The sequence below is a fragment of the Musca vetustissima genome, unplaced genomic scaffold (genome assembly GCF_032173495.1).
Source record: "Musca vetustissima isolate MV318-11 ecotype Yass unplaced genomic scaffold, APGP_CSIRO_Mvet_v1 utg20836, whole genome shotgun sequence".
NCBI classification, from domain to species: domain Eukaryota; kingdom Metazoa; phylum Arthropoda; class Insecta; order Diptera; family Muscidae; genus Musca; species Musca vetustissima.
The window spans coordinates 30195-55534 of record NW_026887366.1 but is presented as its reverse complement, the minus strand read 5'-3'; the positions used below and the strand labels follow the sequence as shown (position 1 = coordinate 55534).

Sequence of the window (25340 nt, the reverse complement as noted above, 5' to 3'; positions counted from 1 at the left end):
TTCACCACTCAATATGGCAATGTGTTTACTATTTGTATTATTGTGACTGGTTTCCAGCGTTTTCTTAACATTTACCAATGTTTCACCGCGTGAGGGCGCTGTCGATTCTTCACTGCAATTGGGCTCGGCCCCATAACTGCTTGCCAACGAATTGGAATTGTCTTCCATTAAATCCAAAGCCATTTCCAATTCAGAATCTTCAATGATTTCGCCATCAGCGTCCGTTTCAACATCCATTAAATTTTCACCCTCATCCTCCTCCTCCTCCATTGCCTTCAAATGTTCCAGCTCAAATTCAAATTGTTGCTGTTGACTGCGTTTCAGGGACAATTCCGATGTGGGCATGGTATCAAGTGGAGTGTTGGGCGATAACGGCGAACGCCATATGGTTGTGGGGAAATCATCGGGTTTTAAAAGCGGTGGTAAGCGTTTGGCCTCATTCACAGCTCGATAGGTTTTTAAAGAAGATGATGCCGACACCGTCGTCGCCGTTGTCGTTGGTAATGTGGGTGGTGGTGGTAATAGGGGCGGCGACGGCAGCATCGTAGCCTGAGTTTTCTTCTCCACCTACAAACTGGTAGCACTGGATGGTACTATGGAAATATCGGAGGAATGAAGCATATGGGAGTGATGTGAATGATGATGCTGGCCGGCACTGGATTGGGCCATCTGCATTTGCTGTTGTTGTTGCTGGGCCTGTTGTTGTTGCGCCTGCTGTTGTTGTTGTTGTTGCTGACTCAGTTTTTCCTTTTTCACCCTCTGCTTAAGATGAACTTTGGCATGCCGTTTCTTTTCATCGGAACGGGCAAATTTCCTACCACAAATGTCACAGGAGAATGGCTTCTCTCCCGTATGGGTACGAATGTGGGTGGTCAGGTGATCCGAACGACTAAACGAACGCATGCAAATGCGACATTGGAATGGTTTTTGACCAGTATGAATGCGTATGTGGCGGGTAAGTTCATCGGAGCGGGAGAATCTGCGATCACAATTCTCCACGGGACAGGCATAGGGTCTCTCATGCACCGGTGTCTTACTGGGCCGGTTGGGATATTTACGTGGCTTGACGGGGACTAGTTTCAATGGCATGGCACTCTGTTGATAGACCTGTGAGAGTATTTCGTGACCTTTGCTGGTGGACGGGCTATATTCGGCCAGCTGTACCACGGAGAATGTGGTCTGAGATCCTGCACCACCGGTGGATGAGCTTGATGTTTGCATGTGATGGGTGGGTGTGTGTGTGGGTTCAGCATAAGCTTCCTGTTTGGGTATAATACCACCGCCCAGAGCGGTACTCGAAGAGGCGGATGAGGGACCGGGCAGAACGAGTGTTGCCGTTTGTTGGCTACCCGTTGAGTATTCGGCCGGCGAATCAAGCCATTGATATTTGGGTGTGGACACACCCATTTGCTGGCGATACTGCTGTAAGTCATGGGCATTCTGGGCCTGTTGCTGCATATCAGCCAAGCTGGTGAAGGTGCCGGCACTACCATAACTGGGCGGAGCGGATTGTTTGAGCAGTATGGGAGAGCAGTCCATTTGCAAGCCCAAAAGCTCTACATGACGGCCGTCATCATAGGCGGCGGCAGCAGCAGCTGCTGCAGCGGCATGCATATGATGTTGGGCAGAGGGCGAGGGAGTTGAGGCGGGAATGGTTGACTGTTGCTGATGGCTGGCATAGTGAGCCTGGCTGGCATTTTGTGGTCCAGGACCAAGTAAACTAAACATGGGCGGTTGGAATAGAGCCTTATCGGGACTGGGTAGATTCCAGCTGTTGCCCAAACCGGCAGAGGGTGGTGACATGGGTCCGGGCAAAACAGCCAGGGATGGTGAGTGCATCTGGGATTGTTGTTGTTGGCTATGTGATTGTTGATGTTGTTGTTGCGTTTGATGATGGACATTGGCACCAGCAGCGGCTGCGGCGGCGGCTGCTGCCGATGCGGCATTTAGGCCACTCATGGCGGCGGCGGCGGCGTTATTACCTGTGGTAGTAAAAATGCCACGATATGATATTTTACCACTACTACTACTATTAGAGGGGCTATTATTAATTGCATGCTGGTCTTGTTGTTGTTGTTGCTGCTGTTGATAGTGATGATGTTGCTGTTGGTGATGATGATGGGAGTGTTGTAAATGTTGTTGTTGTTGCTGTTGATAGTGTTGGTGTTGTTGCACATGCAATTGGTGTTGCTGTTGCAGGTGTTGTTGGTGTAATTGATTGTGATACAATTGGTTTTGTTGTTGTTGTTGCTGATAGTGTTGATGATGTTGTGGCGATTGTTGGCCCACATGCATGTGTTGTGTATTGTGTTGTTGTTGTTGCTGATGATGATGTTGCTGTTGATGATGCAGCTGTGTTGTTGTATTGCTTTGTGTTGTATGTGTTTGGCTTGAGGTGGCCGGTGTTTGACTTAGGTGTTGTTGTTGTTGCTGATGATGATGATGGTGTTGTGTGGTTGTTGTATTGTTGTGTATGCTTGCGGCACTTGTGGTGGTGGTAGTGGTAATGGGATACATTGTACAACTATTATTACTTGTTTCTTCCTTAACAATTGTTAATGTGGGCGGGGTACTGCGCTCCTCCTTCAGGGGGCTACACAACACCGGACTGGTGGCCACTGTATGTGGCTCCAATGATAAATCTTCAGATTCAATTGAACCTGTAAATAAGAGAAATGAAAAAAATAATTATAAGAAAATTAAAAAAATAAATAATGTGTTGTGTGAAAAAAAATGTAAAAATAAATTAAAAAAAAATGTTTTTAAATATTTTCTGAAATTTAAAAAGGCCTAGATTTTTTTAAAAATTATTTTCTAAGGCGGAACTAATTTTTTGAATTTTTTTCAAAGTCGTAGATTTTTATAAAATTATTTCTTGAATTTTTTCTAAAGCGTATACTTTTTAAAAATCATTTTTTTTAATTTTTTCTAAGTGTAGATTTAAAAAATTATTTTTTTTTTTGATTTTTTTCTAAACATTTTTTGATTTTTTTCTAAGACGGATTTTTTTTTATTTTTTTCAAGGCATAGATTTTTAAAAGTTACATTTTGATTTTCTTTTAAGGCGTAGATTTTTAAAATTCCATTTCAATTCCTTCCAAATTCAAAACAAGTGTTTTATATTTGTTGACAAAAAATTCCTTGAAATTTTTTCTCGTTGGAGGAATACATTTTGTGTTAAAATGACACTTTGTTGAGCGGTAAAAAGATCAAATAAGAAAGAAGAAGAAGAAAAAACGGAATGGAGATCATTTTGTATGACACTCATATAGAATTCCAGGGAAATTACCTCACGGGAGGTCCAACTGCAACGTAAAGTTGCGCTTCATTTTTTCTCCGTTTCTTTGTTGCTATTTTATGCCTTGGCACTTTGCCTTTGATTTGAGTTTTCGATCAATTACATTCTCAGGAAAACAAGACAATAATCATCAGAATTGGAATCAAGAAAACAAAAAAAAAAAAACTTCAAGTTCGGTTTTATATGGAACAGAAGCTGTAGAACTGGTGTCAACTCAATCAAAGCGGACAGACAGCCAAGCAGACATTCGGACTTAGAGAAGGCCCAGCCAGAAAGTTTATATCAGCCAACCAACCAGCCAAGTGTTAGTTGAGACATCCCAGCTGAGAGTGGCAAAAACACAAAATCACAACTTGATTTTTCCATGATGGCAAATGGAAGCCGAATCACACACCGCCTCAAAGCTTACAATCAAAGCAATTGTTGCAATGGTGTAGCATTAATAGTTGCAATTGGTGTTGTTGTTGTTGCTGTTATTTATTGTTTAAGTTTTTGTTGTTGTTTTTGTTTTCAGTGGCGCTGTAGTTAATGATGATGCAAAGGCACAAAAAACAACAACACCACAATGAACCCCGCACACCGCTCCTCCTTTTTATCGTCCATTATTTTCATAATGGATACTGGAGTATTGTTTTATCGTTTCAGTCACTTCTTAATGTGAGGTGACATCAATCTCTTGAAGCGTTTTTTGTTTTGTTGTTTTGATTTTTCGTTCTGCTTCTACAATCCATTGCACTGCAATTTCATTCATTGTTTATATGTGGCCATTTAATATCGGGGTTTTCTCAACTCAATGACGGATATTCGATGTTGGGGCTATAGTTTTTTTGTTGTTTTTATTTAGCTGGACCTGTCTGTCCGAACAATCAGACTAATAATAATGACTTTATTTATATGCATGTAAATATATAACTGAGTGATTACAAGTTTATTGACATACTGTACTCAATGTCAATGTTAATGCCTGGGAGAATCGGAGAGATAAATAAATCTGGTGCAGTTTTTTTCTTTGTATTTATTTCTTTTCTGTTTTTGTTATTATTGTGTATCCCCTTAAGGGGATAAAAATATTATATAATATTGCATATCGAAACGAGTGTGATAGATTATGGGAATATTTTGAGATGTGTGTCTTTTTTAATTTCTATTAGAAATAGAAAAAAATTCCCATGAAAGGGTAAATTTTGCTACTTAAGGTGAAATAAGGTAACAAGGCGTAGATATTTTAAAAACATATTTTTGTAATATTAACAAGGCGCAGATTTTTTAAAAAAAATATATTTTTTAAAATATTAACGAGGCGTAGATTAAAAAAAACATTTTTTGAAATATTAAAAAAGCGTAGATTTTTTTAAAAAATATTTTTTGAAATATTAATGAGGCCCAGATTAAAAAAAACATATTTTTGTAATATTAACAAGGCGCAGATTTTTTAAAAAATATTTTTTGAAATATTAACCAGGCGAAGATTTTTTAATAAAATTTCTTCTGAAATTTTAATAATTTATAATTAAAATTTTTTTTTTGAATTTTTAACAAGGCGTAGATTTAAAAAACAAATTTTTGAAATTTTAACAAGGCGTAGATTTTTTAAACATTGTTTTTTGAAATCTTTACAAGGCGTAGATTTTTTAATTTTTTTTAATTTTTCTGTAGATTTTTTTAAAAAATATTTTTTTAAAATTTTACACCCCGAAATTTTGCATTTTTTGAAATATTAGGAATTTGAAATATTAAAAAGCAAGCCTGTTTTGATAAAGATTTTTTGAATATTTAGCGGATCAAAAAAAAACTGATTTTTGTGTGGAAAATTTTTTTTAAAAATATTTTTTGAAATATTAACAAGGCATATATATTTTTCCTGAAGGACATATAACAAGCGTAAATTGTTTATATTTTTTTGAAATATTAACAAGGGAGTTTTTAAAAAAAAAATTCAAAATTTTAATACCAATTATATTTTTTTTTTTTTGAATTTTTAACAAGGGAGTTATTTTAATTAGGTAAAGGTGACTTTTTTAAAATTTATTTTTTTAAATTTTAAAAGGCGCTATCGCTTTTAAACTTTTTTTTTTGAAATTTTAAGATTTTTTAAAAAATTGTTTTTTATAATTTTCGGTGAATTTTTAAATTTTTTGATATTAAAAATTTGAAATATTAAAAAACTTTAATTTTTTTAGATTTTTTTGAGTCATTGTAGATGCAATTATTATAGCAAAACATTTTTTGACATATTTTACAAGGTGATTTTTTAAAAAAAAATTTCTTCTGAAATTTTAATAATTTATAATTTTATAATTAAATTTTTTTTTGAATTTTAAACAAGGCTTAGATTTCAAAAAAAAAAAAATTTTTGAAATTTTAAAAAAATTTTTTAAAATTTTAACAAAAATTTTTTAATTTTTTTTTTTGAAATTTTAAGTAGATTTTTTAAAAAATAGTTTTTTGAAATTTTAACAGGGAGTAGATTTTTTAAAAATTTTTTAAATGCTTGGATCTTTGTGTTTCCTTTGTATTATTTTATGATCCGCCTAAAACAACAAAAACTTAACAAATCTCCATAATACCAAAATCTGAACTGAAGTTGTCATTGTTTTCAATTTTTTTTATTTTTTTTATAAATCTCTTATAATAAAAAAAACATGCAAATCGTGTTGTGTGTATTCATGTATTGCGTTCAGTATTTTGTCTCTTTTTTTCTTGACATTGATAAATCAGCTTTTAATCGTAAAATTTGGCAAGCGAAGCTCATTTATTAGAAATGACATAAAAATCACCATAAATACCCTTTAAGATAATAAGGAGAAGAATAAGAAGAAAACGGAACGGTCAAAACGACGGCGTTTCGGAAACAAAGGCCAATTTAAATAAACGCAATTATTTGGCAGCAGCTACTTAGTAACATTTCTGTGTGACCCTCCCGGTTAGGATAATAAAATAATTCGCCAAGAAAAAATATAAATCTCCAATGGGTGGGAGGGAGGGTGGTCCATAATAATCAGCCAATAAAGAATAACAGTCAATGGTCATATTTCAATAAAATGTCAAAATAAAAATGTATATAAATTTTGGCCAAACAACTATTTAAAAAGTTTTTTTTTTCTCTTTTTGCATTTCTGGAAATATGCCATCCATGCATGGCGGCATCCAACCCCATCCCAGGGGACTTGCATATTTTGACTTGTGTGTGATATATTTTTATGGCTCTTGTTTCGTTTGAAGAACATTTATGGTTTTTATTTAAATCATTTGTAAAGTAAAATTTGTAATTGCTTGTTGTTACTCCCAAGCGGAATTATTTTGGGGTGGAGGGGGTTTGGCTAGCTGATTATTTGGCCATAACATATTTAAGGGGTTATGGGATATTAAAAAGTTTTGTTTTTCTAAGAGTAATTAAATGGCATGTGATTTATAGATAAACTTATAATGAGTCTATGAATCAGGGTGGGGGGTTCTAGAAGGCAACTAGGAAGCAATAATGATTTTTTTATAAAGAAAAAAAACATATTATAAAGATAATGGAAATATGATTTCATTAAAAAATTATCTACAACTCCTAACTTCAATAGAGTGCTACTTCAAATATTTATTAAATTATCTGATCCAATTTAAAAATAATTTCAAATATTTTATAAAATCTCTGACTTCATTTATAATGAATTTTAAATATATAATAATTTTAATTATAAATAAATTATATTTAAAAATTAAATAAAATTTGAAATTTCCTTTAAAAATGCATTTAACATAATTTATCACAATTCAGCCAAAAACTCAAAACAATTTTTATAAATTTAAAAAAAAAGAACAACAAAGCGCAGCTACATAATAACATGATCTCGTGTTCATATCTTCATTAATTCAATTAGAAAAAATTACTATAATGCACATAATCTGCCAGACCTCAGACTCATACACACCCCATACAGCTCTTCGCCAACAACAAAATCTTTCAACTACTAAATAATATTTAATTATCAAGATTTATACATATACGTGCATAGTATATTTCGTAGATGTTATTGCTCTAATAAAAAAGAGCAACATGCCATCTGAACGATAATTTGTTGAAAATTGTAATTGAGCGACTGCGAGCAGCTAGACGGTCAAGCAGGCAGGCAGTCAGCTAGCTTGGTAACCAGCAAGGCAGTCACTTGGACCCCCAAGTTCCCAGTTCAGATTACTTATTTAATTTTCAGTTTTATGCGTTTCGTGTTTTTTTCTCTTCTTAGAGAAAATGAAAAAAACCCGAAACTACAAAAACATTGACACTGAACGGAAATGTTTAATAAATGATTAATTAATTCTAAAGTTTGCATGTTTTTGTTTATTTGTTTTTTCTTTGCTTCTTCTTAATTTCATTTTAGTTAATTACTACGTTTTTGCTATGGATTATTTAAGAAAATTATTTTGAAGAACAAAAAAGAAAAAAAAAAAATCAAAATCAAATTAATTTTGAATTAAGGTAATGCAGTTTTACGAAGTCAGATCAATAATTGCAGTGTGAAAATATTTTTTGAATAAAAAAACAAAGCAGCGATTTTTTAAATATTTTTTTTTTAATTTCCATAAGACGTAGATTTTTTAAAAATTATTTTTTTTTATTAAAAAGTGAGTTTTTAAAATACCAATAAAGGGTAGAATTTTTAAAAAATATTTTTTTAAATATACATAGACAGTATATTTCGTAGATGTTATTGCTCTAATAAAAAAGAGCAACATGCCATCTGAACGATAATTTGTTGAAAATTGTAATTGAGCGACTGCGAGCAACTAGACGATGAAGCAGGCAGGCAGTCAGCTAGCTAGCCAGCAAGGCATTCACTTGGACCCCCAAGTTCCCAGTTCAGATTTCTTATTTAATTTTCAGTTTTATGCGTTTCGTGTTTTTTTTTCTCTTCTTAGAGAAAATGAAAAAAAAACCGAAACTACAAAAACATTGACACTGAACGGAAATGTTTAATAAATGATTAATTAATTCTAAAGTTTGCATGTTTTTATTTATTTGTTTTTTTCTTCTTAATTTCATTTTAGTTAATTACTACGTTTTTGCTATGGATTATTTAAGAAAATTATTTTGAAGAACAAAAAAGAAAAAAAAAAATCAAAATCAAATTAATTTTGAATTAAGGTAATGCAGTTTTACGAAGTCAGATCAATAATTGCAGTGTGAAAATATTTTTTGAATAAAAAAACAAAGCAGCGATTTTTTAAATATTTTTTTTTAATTTCCATAAGACGTAGATTTTTTAAAAATTATTTTTTGAAATTTATTTTAGGTCCAACTCTTTTAAAAATGAGTTTTTAAAATACCAATAAAGGGTAGAATTTTTAAAAAATATTTTTTTCAATGCCAACAAGGCGTAGATTTTTTAAAAACTATTTTTTGAAATACCAACAAGGCGTAGATTTTATAAAAACTATTTTTTGAAATAGCAACAAGGCGTAGATTTTTTAAAAACTATTTTTTGAAATAGCAACAAGGCGTAGATTTTTTAAAAACTATTTTTTGAAATACCAACAAGGCGTAGATTTTTTAAAAACTATTTTTTGAAATACCAACAAGACGTAGATTTTTTAAAAACTATTTTTTGAAATACCAACAAGGCGTAGATTTTTTAAAAACTATTTTTTGAAATACCAACAAGGCGTAGATTTTTTAAAAACTATTTTTTGAAATACCAACAAGGCGTAGATTTTTTAAAAACTATTTTTTGAAATACCAACAAGGCGTAGATTTTTTAAAAACTATTTTTTGAAATACCAACAAGGCGTAGATTTTTTAAAAACTATTTTTTGAAATACCAACAAGGCGTAGATTTTTTAAAAACTATTTTTTGAAATACCAACAAGGCGTAGATTTTTTAAAAACTATTTTTTAAATTTCCCATAAAGCGAGGATTTAAATTTTTTTGTTTTTTAATTTTTTGTAAATTAGATAGATTTTATAAACAAAATTTTTTTGAAATTTATATTAGGCAGATTTTTAAAAAAAAAATATTTTTTGAAGAATCTTTAAAAAATATGTTTTTGATTTTCCGTAGATTTTTTAAAAAATATTTTTTGAATTTCACTCGATTTTTTTACAAATTATTATTTTATTTTAAAAGTTATATTTATAGTTTTTATTTAAATTATATTTTTCTTCCTTACCTGTTATTGGTGGTGGTTCCACAACAGTTGAGGGTCCAAAAAATGATGGTATATCACTCGATGTGGTTACTGGGGTATTTAAATCACCCGATTGGGCTTCCAAATGGTTGTGTTTAATATCAACACTATCGGCCACCGAGGCAACACTGGCACACGCCACTGGACTATGTTGTGTGGTATTCAATAGACTTAGATGTGATGCCGAATTACGACCACTGTTCGTATTTGTCGATATGGTAACAGCAGCACTGGCAATTGAGGGACTATTATGTTGTGAATGATGATGCTGATGTTGCTGGTGGTGGTGGTGTTGCTGATGATGATGTTGCAGAGGTGAGCCCTGTTGTTGTTGGGTTTCAGGTGCCACCGATATGCTGGCCAAACGTTGAGAATTTTGAGAATGACGCGATGAGTTGTTGTTGGATGCTGTAGTACCGGCAATACTTGTGGTACCGGCGGTAGCTGATATTGAGGCGGCTCCGGCTGCTGCTGCTGCTGAGGTGTCAGCTAACGAGGTGGGTGACAATGACGATGATGTTGATGTGGAGAGATTATAATGCAGCAGGGTTTGGGTACCCAATGGACCGCCGCCAAAACTTGTGGGTGTGGTGAGATATGTGGCGCCCGACGTTGAGGGGCTCGACTGGGCGGAGGTTTTAAAGAGGCATGTGTCAAAACTTAAAACATTGAAGTGCGCCGCAGCAGCTGATTCGGTGAGTAGGAATGTGTGATGCGATGGCGCCACTAGGGTTTCAAGCCCTTCCATGATCATGGCCGCTGATGGGGTTCCAGGGGCTACGCCACCTAAAAGAAAGAAAAGAGAAACAATTTGTTTATAAAAAATTGATGTCCAATGTGTTAACAAATTTATTAAATAGTTTTTTTTTTCTACGAAATTTCATATGAATGGACTTCAAGTACTTGTTAATATGAAGAGTATGCTGTAGTGAAAAAAATATCTAATAATTTGGCCAATTTCATTTTGTTATTTTGAACTAATTTCAATTAATTTTCCATTTCATTTAAAGCCAATGGCCAAATGTTTGTTTTGGTATAAAATTTGCCTAAATTTTGCCGACGGCAGCCGTTATGCTCTTCTACGTACCAAATTCCGCAGACATGAAATTTCACTTTTAACACTTGAGTGAATGAAGGGTTCTCAATGTGTGCCATCAGAAAAAAGCAGCAGCAACAACAACAAAATATTCAAATGTAAAAAAAATAATGGACACGTTTTTCGGTGATCATTAATGGCACAACGTCAGACTACTTTGAATCCCCCCTTCTGGCCATCGTAAAAAACAACAACAACACAAGATTGACAATAAAAGAAACTGCAATTAAACGGTAGTGATTTTTAGCGCATATAAACTTTCATTATGGCCACTTTAAATCCAAATAATAATAACAATAAAAAAGTGTAAGTCAATATAAAGAGGAAAAATCCAAAATGATGAAAGAAAATCGTGTAGTATGGGTCCGACAGGGTCCAATAGAAAGAAAAGAGAAAAACAGCACGGCGACGGTAAATACCCAATGTTCGAACACTTCTTTTGTGTGTCAAACTTTAAAAGATTTGAGATATTTTTTTTTGTTTAAAAAAAAAGAAAAGAAAAAAATCTCAAAATACAGTAAAACATCACTTCAATGACCGACCATTAGTTGTATGGCATACATGTATTTCACACCTAAAACTGATTTCGATATTTTGGAAGTATATGGAAACCTAGTTTTAATTGGCCAAACTATATATATGTCATGTATGTATGCATGTCAGCCTATAGAAGGTATATTTTTTATTACAACCCTTGCCTTGAAAATTCTGTGTGTCATTTTACCCAGGTCCCACTGTAGCATTAGGCCAATACCTTTAAGAGACATCAATGACGCCACATTCAAACACACACACAACTGAGACAAAGTTGTTTTTCATCAATAAAAAAATAATTTCAAGTGTTGTTGTTGATATTTTTGATTTGTTTCAGACCACAACCATCAACACTTCCACAACTCGCTGGACCAACAAAAAATAATAATTCAAATCTAAAACAACAACAACAAATCATAAATGTTTATAATGTTAAAGATCATTATGATACAGTATGAGATCATTACAAATAGTGGTTATGAATGAATGCCAAGTCTAGGTGATTATTACGATCACAGCATCCGAAGCATAACCTCCGAAGAACTTAATGATAATTTTTTATACATGTTTTATAAACATTATAATATTTAGAACATATTAAAACGAAAACTTATGAATGAATATTTGTCACTAAAACCAGATTTAGGCGAACGAAATCAGATACGAGATTCGAAGTAGAATTTTAAAAACATTAAATTCCGAATTTTTAATAGAGCATAGATTTAAATTAATTTGTTTGCATCGCTAAGAGAGAGGAGATCATTTAAAGATTATATTTTTTTTTAATTTTATAGAGGAGTAGATTAAAAAAAATTGAATTTTTCTTATGGCTTAGATTTTTTAAAAAATATTTTTTGAATTTTCTTAAGGCGTAGATTTTTTAAAAATTATTTTTTGATATACCAAGAAGGCGTAGATTTTTTAAAAATAATTTTTTGATATACCAAGAAGGCGTAGATTTTTTTAAAAATAATTTTTTGATATACCAAAAGGCGTAGATTTTTTAAAAAATACTTTTTGATATACCAAGAAGGCGTAGATTTTTTTAAAAATAATTTTTTGATATACCAAGAAGGCGTAGATTTTTTAAAAATAATTTTTTGATATACCAAGAAGGCGTAGATTTTTTAAAAATAATTTTTTGATATACCAAGAAGGCGTAGATTTTTTAAAAATAATTTTTTGATATACCAAGAAGGCGTAGATTTTTTTAATAATTATTTTTTGAATAAAGGTTTTTTTAAAAATAATTTTTTGATATACCAAGAAGTCATAAAAATATATATTTTTTTGAATTTTTATATATTTTTTGAATTTCTTATAAGGCGTAAGTTAATTTTTTTTAAGTTGTTCTATATATTTTGGAATTTTTTCTGGGGTTATAGATTTTATTTATTTTTATTTTATTTTTTTTTATTATTCACCTCCATTTCAATCTTCAATGCTAATTTGGCTTATTTGAAAATTTCCATTTGCCATATTTGGAACAATAATAGCCTTGAAAAAATCCAGATGAATTGTTAACTTAGCCAATACAAGAACCAATAATTGTCTATTTCTTTTTAATTTCTTTTTATTTAATTAATTCCTTAAATTCGGTTTTCCTTGGCTTGTTAATTTAATTTTGTTTAAAAAAAACAACATTTACAATTAATCAAAAAACGATTAATTGCTTGTTTTCACGATTTCACAAAGACATTGAGAAAAATTACAAAAACAACAAAAAAGTATACAATTAAATTTATATAAATTAAATAGTAATATGACATACAATCAAAATAGTACCACAAAAAAAACGACAATCCAATAAAAATTATCTACCACAGCAAAAAAAGAGAAATAGAATGCCTATACCAAAAAAAATCTTCACCCACACAAGATTTGTCTTCTTGTCTAATAAGTATGTGTGTCACTGTGTGACGTTTTAACGTAACTTTTATTTTATTTGCCCCACAGCTAGCAACAAAGTCAAAAAAAAAAAAAAATAAACATAGACATACTCACACACGCACACACTCTGGTAGAGTAAAGGTGACAGCTGTCATTGAGTTGAACATAAACAATTAAATTAAAATCGATTAAATATTGTTTAAGTCCAAACAAATGACAAGAAAAAACAACAAGAATAACAACAACGACGTTAATAGGCATGGAAAATAAAATTGACCAAAAAAAGAACAAAGACCATGGAGAAAAAAATAAACTTCAATGTTAAAAGATGTTCAATTGAATTTTTATGGCAAAACGATTAAAATGACAACAACGACAACAGTTAAGGATCGTACAGCAACAACAACAACAATCGATTGGACTTCCCATAATATAATATTGGAGACAATTGAAATTGACAGAAGAGAGGCCAAAATTGAATCAATAGCAAGCAGCAGCACCACCACCACCACTACTGACACATAATCATCATCAAAGATGATGGTCATCATGATCATTGATTTCATTGATCATCATTGCTCAGGAATAAACTACTGACCCACATTTGTGTTTGACGGTGCGGTGAGAATGTAATTCGGTTCATACACATGTTTTTTTCTGAAAATTCTCATGTGAGAATTATTTTTTGTTGTTTGTTTAATTGAAAACTAAAGACGACACACTTATTTTTTCGGTGATGACCAGTCAGTCGGTTAGCCAGCCAGTTCCCATAGTTGAGAGGGAAATTTCGGAATTTTTGTGTTCATTTCTACGTATGTGAGTGAGTGTATGTGTGTGTCTTTTTTCAATTTTCTTTAATTGGCGCCACTTTTTGTCTGTCGAACACCACTAAAACATATTTATTGTATATCATAAAAATAATTTTTTTTTTGAGAGGTAGATTCATGTTTTTCTGTTAGACAAATTTAATTTACGAGAGGGGTGAGGAGGTTGGAAGAAAGGAGGTATGTGCAGTTTTTTTAATGGATGTACAATTTTTTTTGTTTATAAAAATGCTCCTGATTATATAGCCTTAAAATCAAAATCATTATTATGAACTTCTCTAAGAAATTGTGTCAAAAGTACGAGTGGATTTTTTTTCTTTTTTGTCACTTTGGACTCCCTGTGACCACTTAACACTTATAGCGTACAGCCAAGCCAATCATTCACTCAGCGGGTCATAAAATGTAAATTGACAGCTGTCAGGTCCAACGAATGTCCAGACCAGTCAGTCGGTCATTCATATTAGCATTTTGTTGGTTTTGGGCCAAAATTTACAATCTCATAAGCTAACACTTAGAGTGACAAGAAAATAAATATTATTTTTATGAAAAATATATATTTTTAATAATAAAAAAAATAATTAAGTAACAAAAATAATAATTTTAAAAATTAAATAATATTGGTTGGAATAAAAAAATTAATCAATCATTTATAAAAATATTTTTTTAAATTTTTAATAAGGCTTAGATTTTTTATTTAATTTTAATTTTTTAAAATTTAGATTTTAAAAATTTTTTTAATTTAAATTTTTTTTAAAAACTATTTTTTAAAAATTTATATAGGCGTAGATTTTTTAAAAACTATTTTTTAAAATTTTATATAGGCGTAGATTTTTTTAAAAACTATTTTTTAAAATTTTATATAGGCGTAGATTTTTTTAAAAACTCTTTTTTAAATCTTTATATAGGCGTAGATTTTTTAAAAACTATTTTTTAAAATATTATATAGTCGTAGATTTAAAAAAAAATATGTTTTCAAATTTTATATAGGCGTAGATTTTTAAAAAATATTTTTTCAAATTTTATATAGGCGTAGATTTTTAAAAAAATATTTTTTAAGGCGTAGATTTTTTTAAAAAATATTTTTTCAAATTTTATATAGGCGTAGATTTTTAAAAAAATATTTTTTCAAATTTTATATAGGCGTAGATTTTTAAAAAAAATATTTTTTCAAATTAAAACAAGGCGTGGTATTTTTAAAAAAAATATTTTTTCAAATTTTATATAGGCGTAGATTTTTAAAAAAATATTTTTTCAAATTTTATATAGGCGTAGATTTTTTTAAAAAAAAAAAATATTTTTTCAAATTGTATATAGGCGTAGATTTAAAAAAATTTTTTTTTCAAATTTTATATAGGCGTAGATTTAAAAAAAAAATATTTTTTCAAATTGTATATAGGCGTAGATTTAAAAAATTTTTTTTTTCAAATTTTATATAGGCGTAGATTTAAAAAAAAATATTTTTTCAAATTTTATATAGGCGTAGATTTTTAAAAAATATTTTGTGAAAATTAAACTCTTTTTTAAAAATTAATTTACGAATTTAATTTTTTTTAATTAATTTTTGAATTTTTTCTAATCAGTAAATTTATTAAAAATTAATATTTGAATTTTTTCTAATGAGTTTTTAAATTATATTTCGAATGGCCTATCGGCCGTAGATTTGTAAAATAATATGTTTGTCATTTATAATAAGGTGCAAATTTGAAAAAAAAAAAAAAATTTAATTTATAATAGGGCGTTGATTTTTTATAAATTATTTTTTATATATTTTTTCTTATATTTTTTTTACATTTTTTCTCTTATTAATAGACATACGATTTTCTTGCAAAAAGTATTCATTTTTTGTTTCCCTCCAAAATTGATTCAATTTATGTAAATCAATGTTAATATTTGAATGGCTTCGTAACCCCATATTCATTCTCCCGAAACCATTAATGGATTTGAAAACGTAAATTTTTATTTCCGAACTAAACGATAAGAAGTAGATAAAAACGAAACAAAAAAACTTGAGGCATGTGTAAGACGATAGACAAGACATTGTTTAGAATTTCATTCATAAAAATGATACCAAATTATAACAAAATAACTGGTCAGGAAATTCAAGATGTTAAAGGTAACACAAGAATTTTAAAACAACAAAACAACCCAAAAACTAAACAACAACAACAAAATTGTGGTACTCTTCTGTAATCCAAGTTGTGGTTATAAAAACAACAAATCTTATGATGACTTTTTGTTTCCGAATTTCATTCATTCGATCAGTCATTCATTGATAATCGTGTTATTGTTTTGTTCTTTTATTTAAGTTTTTTTTTCTTCTTCTTGTTGTAGGAGACCCCCCTCAACAAAAAATAAAATCAAACAAGCAGCAGCAAATATTGTTGTATTTTGTTTTAAAAATTTCAGAATCTTAAACTCAAAACCGTTTAAACCTGAAATCTTAGATGTGGCTGGATGTGAGTGTCTGTGTTTTTTATGAGCATTATATCGATGAGACTGATGGCATGGTTTGCTGGTGTTGTAAAGGCAATTGACACTCCTTTAAACCAAAAAAAATATATATATTGAATAAGAAACAATATCGAAGCCCCACGGAAACATCACGACACTCAAGACAGACTTGCTTTTAAAGAAAAAGGCAAAAAAAAGACAAAAACAAGTTTCCTCTGAGCCCCAACCAAACATTAGCATCAAACCATTTGCCTTGTCTTGTCTCTCTGTGGTGTTCACGTATATATTGAACTTGTCTATATTCTAGCAAAACGACCATAAAAACTGTCTTTTATAGGATGTCTTTAATAATAACCTGGTTGTTGTCTATTTTTTGCCATAACTTGCCCAGCTCATTCATTCATTCATGTCTGGCTAGAAGTTTAGCGCAAAACAGAAAAAATTAAAATAAAAATTCATAACACCAACATCGAAGCAAGAAAAAAAAATCGTGATTATATGAGAGGCTGCGAGAGAACACGAAAACACAATTCTTAAGATCGAAGGTGTTCTTAAAAAATATTTTTGAAGGTGTTACAGCAGACATTTGGCTTGCCAGCTTCACTTAATAATCATAAAATATGGCAACAATTATTTGTTGTTGTTGTTTTTTTTTCTTTTTGTAATTTGAAAAACGGTATTTCAATTAAAGGAAAAAATATATATTTTTTTTTATTATTAACACAAAAATTTAAGATGGTGTTGGTTTTATGACAGCGAAATAATTTTTATTTATTTTTTACGTCTTATAAAAAAGTGTATAATTGGAGAAAAGTCTATAAAATTTAATATTTATAAGGTGATTTTTATGGTAGCTTATTAAAAGTTAGGATTTCAATTGAAATTATGAGGGAAATATAAGAAAATTTAATTAGAAATGTGGGGAGGCCTTGGGAAAATAGAAAAAAGTTACAAATACGAATATAGAACGCCATATATATATGAACTTAAAGATCAAAATTTTTATGAAAATGTTTACATCTACAAAATGACTTCCGTGGCTTTGTGGCCTTGAGAAAATAGAAAAATATAGAATATAGAACGCCATCTACATATGAACTTAAGGATCAATATTTGTATGAAAAGTTCTACATCTACAAAATGACTTCCGTGGCATTGTGGAACGCCTTTTTAATAAAATAAAATTTGAAAATCCTCGGTTTAAATAAACACCTACAAAGTCCTGAATAAAAGGTAGACAATTTGTGAAATCGTGTTTCATAGTAGCGCCATCTATATATCGAAGAGACTGCAGAAATGAAGTTACCTTAATTATCGATTTGGTCTGTAAACACAGATTTGTGTTTAGCTATTGGAAATATTTGAAAATCCGCGGTTTAATTAAACACCTACAAATTCATAATAAGAAAGTAGCCAAATTTTTGGAATCTATTGTCGTATTTTCGAAATACTGCAGATTAATAGACTTTTCCTGTGAATACAAGTCTCTACCCATTTGCCGGAAATCTTTGAAAATCTTCGGCATAACTAAACTATAACTTGTAAAGCTTTATTATAATGTATCCAATTTCCAATAAATTTTTATAAAACACTTCAAATTTTATTCCTATTTTTGTCATAATGAATATTTTAGCAACGCCATATATTTATGGAAACTTTAGCAGATTTGAATTTGCCTCAATCACAGAAATTTTCTGTGCACACAAATCCACATTTCGCATTTGGAAATCTTTGAAAATCCTCGGCTTAACTAAACCTTATAAAGCTTAATTATAAAGTAGACAATTTTGAATACATTATTAAATAATTTCTTATAACACTTCAAGTTCCCTTTCCTAATTTTTCTTCATTAAAATTTAAATTAACTATTTATTTACTTAAAAAATCAGACTTGCTGCAAGCACAAAATATAATTGTTTTGTTTCAAATCATAGATTTGATCTCCAGACAAATTGCATTCAAATCCATTTTTTAAATCTACATCGAAACAACCTTTGCAAAAAAAAAAAATATATATTCAAACACTTTAAAGAAATAATAATAACAATGTCAGTTATTGGAGCCATTAAGTAGACAATCGACATTCAAATCAGCCCAAGACACAGACAGACAAACTGACAGACGTATATACATATTTATATTTGCAAGCCAAAAAGTCTTAAGTTAAAGAAAACAAAAAATAGGTGTTTATTTAAAAAAAAATCCCAAGGAAAACAGAAGTTTTATTAAAACAGAAAAAACCCAAAGCCATGGTTAGTTTGCAAAGACGCAGAGAGAAGAGAATTGCAGAGATTGAAAACCAACACTATAAAATAAATTATAATTGCTACTTTATGATTTATTTATGGTTCAGGGCCTAGTTGTTGGTGCTGCTAGGGAAATTTTCTTATCATCTGCAAAACCAGTTTCTTTCATTCTTTTTCAATGATTTGTTACCTTTCATTGTCTCGATTGCAGCTAAAACAAATAAAAAAATTGTAGTTGTTCGTTCCGAAAACAAGCCAAGTAGCTTTTGGATTGGCCAGAATGTCAATCGCAGAGATAAGTTATGCCATGAAAGTACGACAATTATGTTAATCCAACAAGGAAACGATAATATATGTATGCGATAATTAAAGGAAGTTCGCGGGGAATTATAAATGGCGTATAGGTGGCGTTATTTCAATGAATTGGAATTATAGAGATTTAAGCTTCATTTGAGCGTAACACAAAATACTAAGTCTTTGTTACTAAAAAATATATCCTTATTCCTTAAAAGAAGTAATCGAGACGTTCGATGGGTTCATAAATGACGTACAGATGCCGCTAGTTCATTATGGCTTATTGTACTATCGCTTTTAAGATTTTTAGAGGAAATGGGGTAAAACATGCAAGTGTCGCTTGTACCTTCGTACCTTTTCGGGTTCATTGCGTAATTTTATAAACTATGCAGTATCCACTAAAAAGTATCTGTTAAAAAATGCACCATTGTATTAATGTAATGACCTAAAAAACTACTTGTATGTATTTTTTCTTTTGTATAGCCTCTGTTTATTTCAAAAATTATTTTTTTCAAAGGCAAATAATTTATTTATTTAAACAATTTGTAAAATTTCGCAAGTGGTCTTTTGAAAACTTCAAAGCGCCATGCGGTCATTATGACATAAAAGTGTGGACCACTGACACCATTTGATTGATTCACACCTTCATAGGAGAACAATGCAATTGGCTGTATAAGGAAAATTGTGTAGATGACCACATATAGAGGAAGTATTTTTTGCATGAGCAATACAGTAGCACTTGGCAATGGATGGAATTTGTTATAGAAAAATTGACCGCAATTGAAATCGACATGTTTCCTTAAAGGGGAATGGATAATTAAGCATCGAATAAAGAATGATCCACCAGGTGTATGAAGTTGAAGCATTTGCTTCCAAAGAATGCAGATATTGAGTTTTCTGAAGATATTAGAGTTGTACAGTTCACGAACGAACTAGTTCAAATAAACGATTCACTTAAAAGACCGATTGAACTAGGTCCTTCAAAGTTGTTCCTTTTAGTTCATTAAAAGAACGAACTGGAATAATCGTTCCTTTTAGTGAGCGTTTTACTGAACTAGTTCGATTTTTCTCTAAATGGAAGCGGCACCGATCGAGTTTTATTTTGCATGTGATATTTACAGCGATTTCATTTAGTAAACATATAAAATATGTTGCCTATTATTTATGCTCGCAAAGAATTTTTCAATATCTGAAACTTTTCATTAAAAATCCACACCTTATAGATCCCCATAAACTGTTTTTCTATATAATATCCTCACCATAAATAAAACAAAATTGTAAAATTGTTTTTATTCACACATCACAATCTTCCAAGAACACAAACTATCAACTAAACGATTCGGAGAGCCGTGAAATATTAAAAGAACGACCGAAGTAAAACGACACCTGAATAAAAGAGCTTAATTGTAAACGATTGAACTACTGAACTAGAAGACCGAACTAGTTCAGTCAAAAGAGCTGAACTAAAAAGAGCGATCAGCTAACTGAACTAGATAGAACAACTCTAGAAGATATGTTCTTTAAATTAAATCGGATATTAAACAATTGCTATGATATAATGGATGAATTGGAGAAAGAAACTGAGACCGATTAAGTTGTTGGTGTTCCCTACAAGCCCTTTCGTATGAATGGAAAAATGTGCTCCAGTTGGTGAAGATGGAGGGATTTCCAATAGAGGTTCGTTATTTCAAAATAATTCTTCTGCCATTGGTTTAGTTTAGTTTTGAGTATTTTGAAAAAATACCTTGTGGGTTAATCTATTTATAAATGTAATTAAAATGTTGTCATGACTTTGAGATTGTCCAAATACTTTAGTTCGATGCATGTATTCACATGTAGATGGCGCTGGAAACAGCAAATTATATTTTCGTTCTTATGCAAAAGAAGGATTGTAAATATATATTTTTGTAATAATTTTCATATTTTATGGCCAATACGATGACCCACCAAACAACATAATATCACAAAATTATTCTAATTTTTTCTAGCTGGCAAATAAATTATAAAAATCCAAGTGTTTACATAGAATTTTTTGTGACATGTCTAGTAGTAGCTGTTTGATTTTTTTTTTTTTTTTTGAGGACTTAGAAAATTATTTTGTTTTTATTTTCTATTCTGCACAATCCAAATTTTTCTGTCTGACATTTGGACCAGCAATCATATCAGACATTAAGAAAGACATGTCTGTTTTGGTAATAAGTAAGAAGTATTATAAGAGGACTAAAAAAAACGGCTGCCACAAAGCTCATGATGCTGACGATGATGGCTAAGGTGGCAGAGATACGGCTGATGTTGAAGACAGTGACAGCGTCATGAAGTGAAGTGTGTAGTAGTGTGTCAACGTCAGTCACACCCCACTTAGGCGCGCAAAAAAACAACACACATTGTTGGCGACAGCACACAGATCACATTATAAACTATTAAAAATAATGAAACTGAACGATAAAGTAACAACAACAACATGTAGCAAAAAAAAATCTAACAAATTAAATAATACGGCAAAGGGGTAGAGAAAGGGGTCTTGAGTTGTGAGGATCATGGTGATCGTGGGGAGGAGGTAACACTTGTAGACGTAAATTAATATAACGCTTAAAATGTTGTGGTTTTTGTTGTTTTGTTGGAAGACCAACAAATATGCCGACTGGCAATCTTCCATCCATGAAATTGTGAAAAATCAACAACAACAGCAAAAAAAAAACAAACGTCATCTGGGGGGAAAATAAGTTAGACGCAGAAAGTCATGAGACATTTTGTGGAAGATTATCCGTATTTTGTTGTTAAGTATGAAATATTTGCTTGCAATGCCTTTAGAAATTTTGCCGACGGCGTAAAAATTTTGCAAAGTTGGTGATTTGATAAAAATCGGAATTTTTGGGGGGCCTGGTTAAGGGGTTTATAACTAATTTGTGTTTGGTAAGATATTTTAAGGTAGGGGGACATTTTTTTGTGATAAAGAAAATAATAAGGTAGGGTTAAGAGGTCAAAATTAAGGGGCATTTTTGTGAGAAAGAAAATAATAAGGCAGGGTTAAGAGATCAAAATTACAAAATAATATTAATAATATTAAAATAATAATATTATTAAATACAAATATAAATAAGATAACTGTTGAAATGTTATTACGCTCATGATGGAGAAAACTGTCCACAGATCAAATTCTATTATTATAATAAAGAGTTTAATGATTAAAGTATTGAATTGAAGAATTGCTACACTATGAATAAGAAAATTACTACACGATGAAAAATTAAATAATATGAAAATAAAATCAGAATTAAAATAACAACCTATGCGGCAGGATGGCAGATTTTCTAAGATATGTAGGTATTAACAAAAAAAAACCTCAAATATAGATGTCGCTTTTGATATGTTTCTAATATTTTAATTAATTTTAGACATTTAAATATATATTTTTTACCATTTAGATTGTATTTTAAAGCTAATTAAAAATAAACTTGGCCATGAATTTTAAACCAAAAAAAAAAATGTTTGATGCAATTTCGAAATAATCATTAACAACACGCATGGCAATTTTGACAAAATATTTAATACATATTCTGTTCATTTTTTAAACAAATTTTCTGGCCATAATTAAAATCACATGAAATCCAAAAAAAGAAGCAATATTTTTTTGCCAAAAAATAAAATATCAATTTTTTAATGAATGAGTTAATGAGCGAAAGATGTATAATTTTTTATTGGCGACATACAAAAAAAGAAGAAAAAAATTGTTGGCTTATGTAGTGTGTTTATTAAGATATATTGCCCAAACCAATAAATAAATATACATATATATTTTTTGTGACAAGTGTATATATACATTTTTTTTCGTTGAAAACCAAAAATATGCTAATATACGAGAAAAAAATCTACGCTAATTTGTTGTTCAATGGCGGGTAGACATGGACACAGCCGTATATCTATTTTTTTTTTTTTTTTAATTTTTTGGAACTTTTGTTTTTCTCTTCTTCACAGTCTAGCATAAAATTGACAATTTTCTAGCACAAAAATACATAGAAAAAATGTTTTCTGTTTTTTTTAACAACAAAATTTAGCTGAAGGTCACATATTAATGTTCTCTATTGCGGGGGAGGGAGGTATGATTAGGAAGTTCTTGTTTTTTACGGTAGCAAAACATTGTGGTATATATAAAATATAGACGTAATTAATTGTATATTTTTATGAATTTTTTTATAGGTTAGTTTATGAGGTATATTAAATTTTGTTGTTGTTTTTGGGGAAACAATAATAAATATATTTTTAAAGTCCGTATAAACAAAATTAGCAAAATAAATATTTTTAAAGATGACAATTTAAATGTTCAAAAATAAAAAAAGAATACACCAATAAAAAATCGAAAAAAAAACAAATATACTATTTAAAAATAAATATTGCTTTTAAAAGTTGGCTATAAAAACTATTTTTGTATAGGTTGGAAATGTGCAGAGTAGGGAAATGAAAGGGGAAAAATATAACAACAATATTAAATAAATGAAAAACAAAGTTTAAAATGTTGGTCCGAAGCCCACCGACATTCTAATAACCGACCCCTAAGTATTTGAGATACCCCTGTGACATTGCGGAACAATATTTTTTGGAAAACCTATTCAAACATTTTCTTAATATATCGATCTGGTTCGACTGGGATAATAAATCGTACACAAAATAATAAAAACCAAATAAACTATCTATTTAGTCATAAAATACAATTTCAAAAAAATAATTAAATAAAAAATTCAAAGTTTTAATTCGATTTTTTTATATTGGCTCCCAATTTGTCTGTTGGCAATGGAAAGGGGATATAACAAAATATTATGTAAATGAAAAAAAATATTAAGTAATGAAAAACAAAATTTAAAATGTTGGTCCAAAGCCGACCGATATTCTAATAACCGTCTAATAATAATCAAAATTCTCTGATTTAGAAATTTAATGCGAGGGATGTTTGGGATAATCTGAGGTTATCCAAGGGAAAAAGTCTTATTATCCAAGCTTTATTTTACAACTTCAGTGGAAGATAACTCACTAAATTGATCTACAAATTTGAAATTGTAGATCAACAATGTTCACTTTAAAGGACCGCCAGAGGCCTTCAAGACCGAAGAATCTTGTCATGAGGTTATTTTATTTATTTTTTTCCACTTTCCACATTGTTTGGAATAAGGGCAAATGAAAGGATTTTGTGATCGTTTAAAGAAAATAATATTTTTTAATAAATATGGACTTAGTAGTAATACGCTCGAATTTTCGAAAATCTACTACAATTTTTATATGGAATCCTTTTTTTTCGTAATTTTCTAGATTCAGATTTTTAAAAACCATTTTATTCTCCTATTTTTAATACTACTAGGTAGATCTATATCCAATACTCAATATTTATTCAAACAAATCTATACTAGCAGCATTCAATGGATTTTAAAATTGTTGGAATTTTGGTTTTTTTTAACCATTATTTTTTTTTAATATTTTCCATTAGCTTTCATTCACAAAAAATTACAATATTTTTTATTTCAAAAAAAAATTTCATTCACAACTCTACTTTTGAGTAGGCAGGCCAATTGGCTAGCCAGTAGTTCTCATACGAAAAAAACAGTTCCTTTTTTTATTTGTTTGTTATTATTTTGGTTGACCATTTTTTCAATTTTTTGTTTTTTTTTTTTTATTTTTGTTTGTTTGTTGTTTAAACACCCACCTGGATATGAATGGCACGTGCAGAGAAGTAGATGGAGACCCAAATAAAATTTGTGAATGAAGAAATGTTTGCGGTGCGGTGAAAGCCAAGGAAATCGTAGGCGTCCGTTTACGATACGCGCAAATGGCAAGTGGCGGTATTATTCTTCTTCCTTTCTTACTTCTAGTAGACGTAGAGTGATCACGTTTTGTTTTCTCGTTCGCCGATGAAAACACTTGTTAGCAAATGTATTGAGGGGGCAGATAAATATTATTTATGTTTTTTTTCTAGACACACATTTAAGAAAACAAAATATTGTTTTTACTTAATAATTTGGTTTTGTTTTTTTTTTATTTTTTTTAATTTTGAAATTTCATTTAACTATTTTTGTTTTCTTTGTTATTGTTTTTTTTCTAATTTTATTTCACGGAAAAAATCGATAATTTCTTAGTTTTACTGCAATGTTTTTTTGCTTGTTCTGCCTTTATTTCCATGTACGTCACAATGTAATATATATATATATATATTTTTTTTTTTTGCTGGAAATTTGAGCTTTTGCTGTGTGTGCCTTAAAGTTTACAAGTTAGTCCAACAAATTCTTCATTTCATTCATAAAATCCGCAAGCACTTTTATTGTTGGCAACGAAAAATTTATATGAATGGCTTGGCCGTAGTGTTTGGGGCCGGTTTCTGTTGTAGTATGGGGGAGTTGATTTTTTTCCTTTTAGTTTTTTTTTTTGGATTTGCTTTCAGTTTCACTTTATTCCTTGGATAATTGCTGTTTTCACTTTCTGTATTTGTTTGATATATTATCTAATTGGCTTGGCAAATTAGACAAAATGATATCCATCGATAATTCCAATAA

The 25340-nt window shown here is 30.2% G+C and overlaps 1 protein-coding gene across 1 annotated transcript; it reads right to left on the bottom strand.

Moving 5' to 3' along the window:
* Window positions 1-532: 532 nt before the first annotated feature.
* Window positions 533-24518, bottom strand: LOC133334946 (putative mediator of RNA polymerase II transcription subunit 12). Its single transcript, XM_061543255.1, has 3 exons — window positions 24497-24518; window positions 9452-10255; window positions 533-2660 (listed from the first exon to the last, which is right to left on the bottom strand). Exons 2-3 carry the CDS (start codon window positions 10221-10223, stop codon window positions 568-570), a joined length of 2865 nt encoding a protein of 954 aa, XP_061399239.1. The 5' UTR covers window positions 10224-10255; window positions 24497-24518; the 3' UTR covers window positions 533-567.
* Between the last annotated feature and the right edge of the window lie 822 nt (window positions 24519-25340).

Bases quoted from the DNA above. Each gene is read 5' to 3' on its own strand.
- LOC133334946 (XM_061543255.1), bottom strand. From the start codon at position 10,223: ATGATCATGGAAGGGCTTGAAACCCTAGTGGCGCCATCGCATCACACA. The intron at 2,661-9,451 runs GTAAGGAAGAAA...TCTTATTTACAG, and splicing joins GGAACCACCACCAATAACAG to GTTCAATTGAATCTGAAGAT.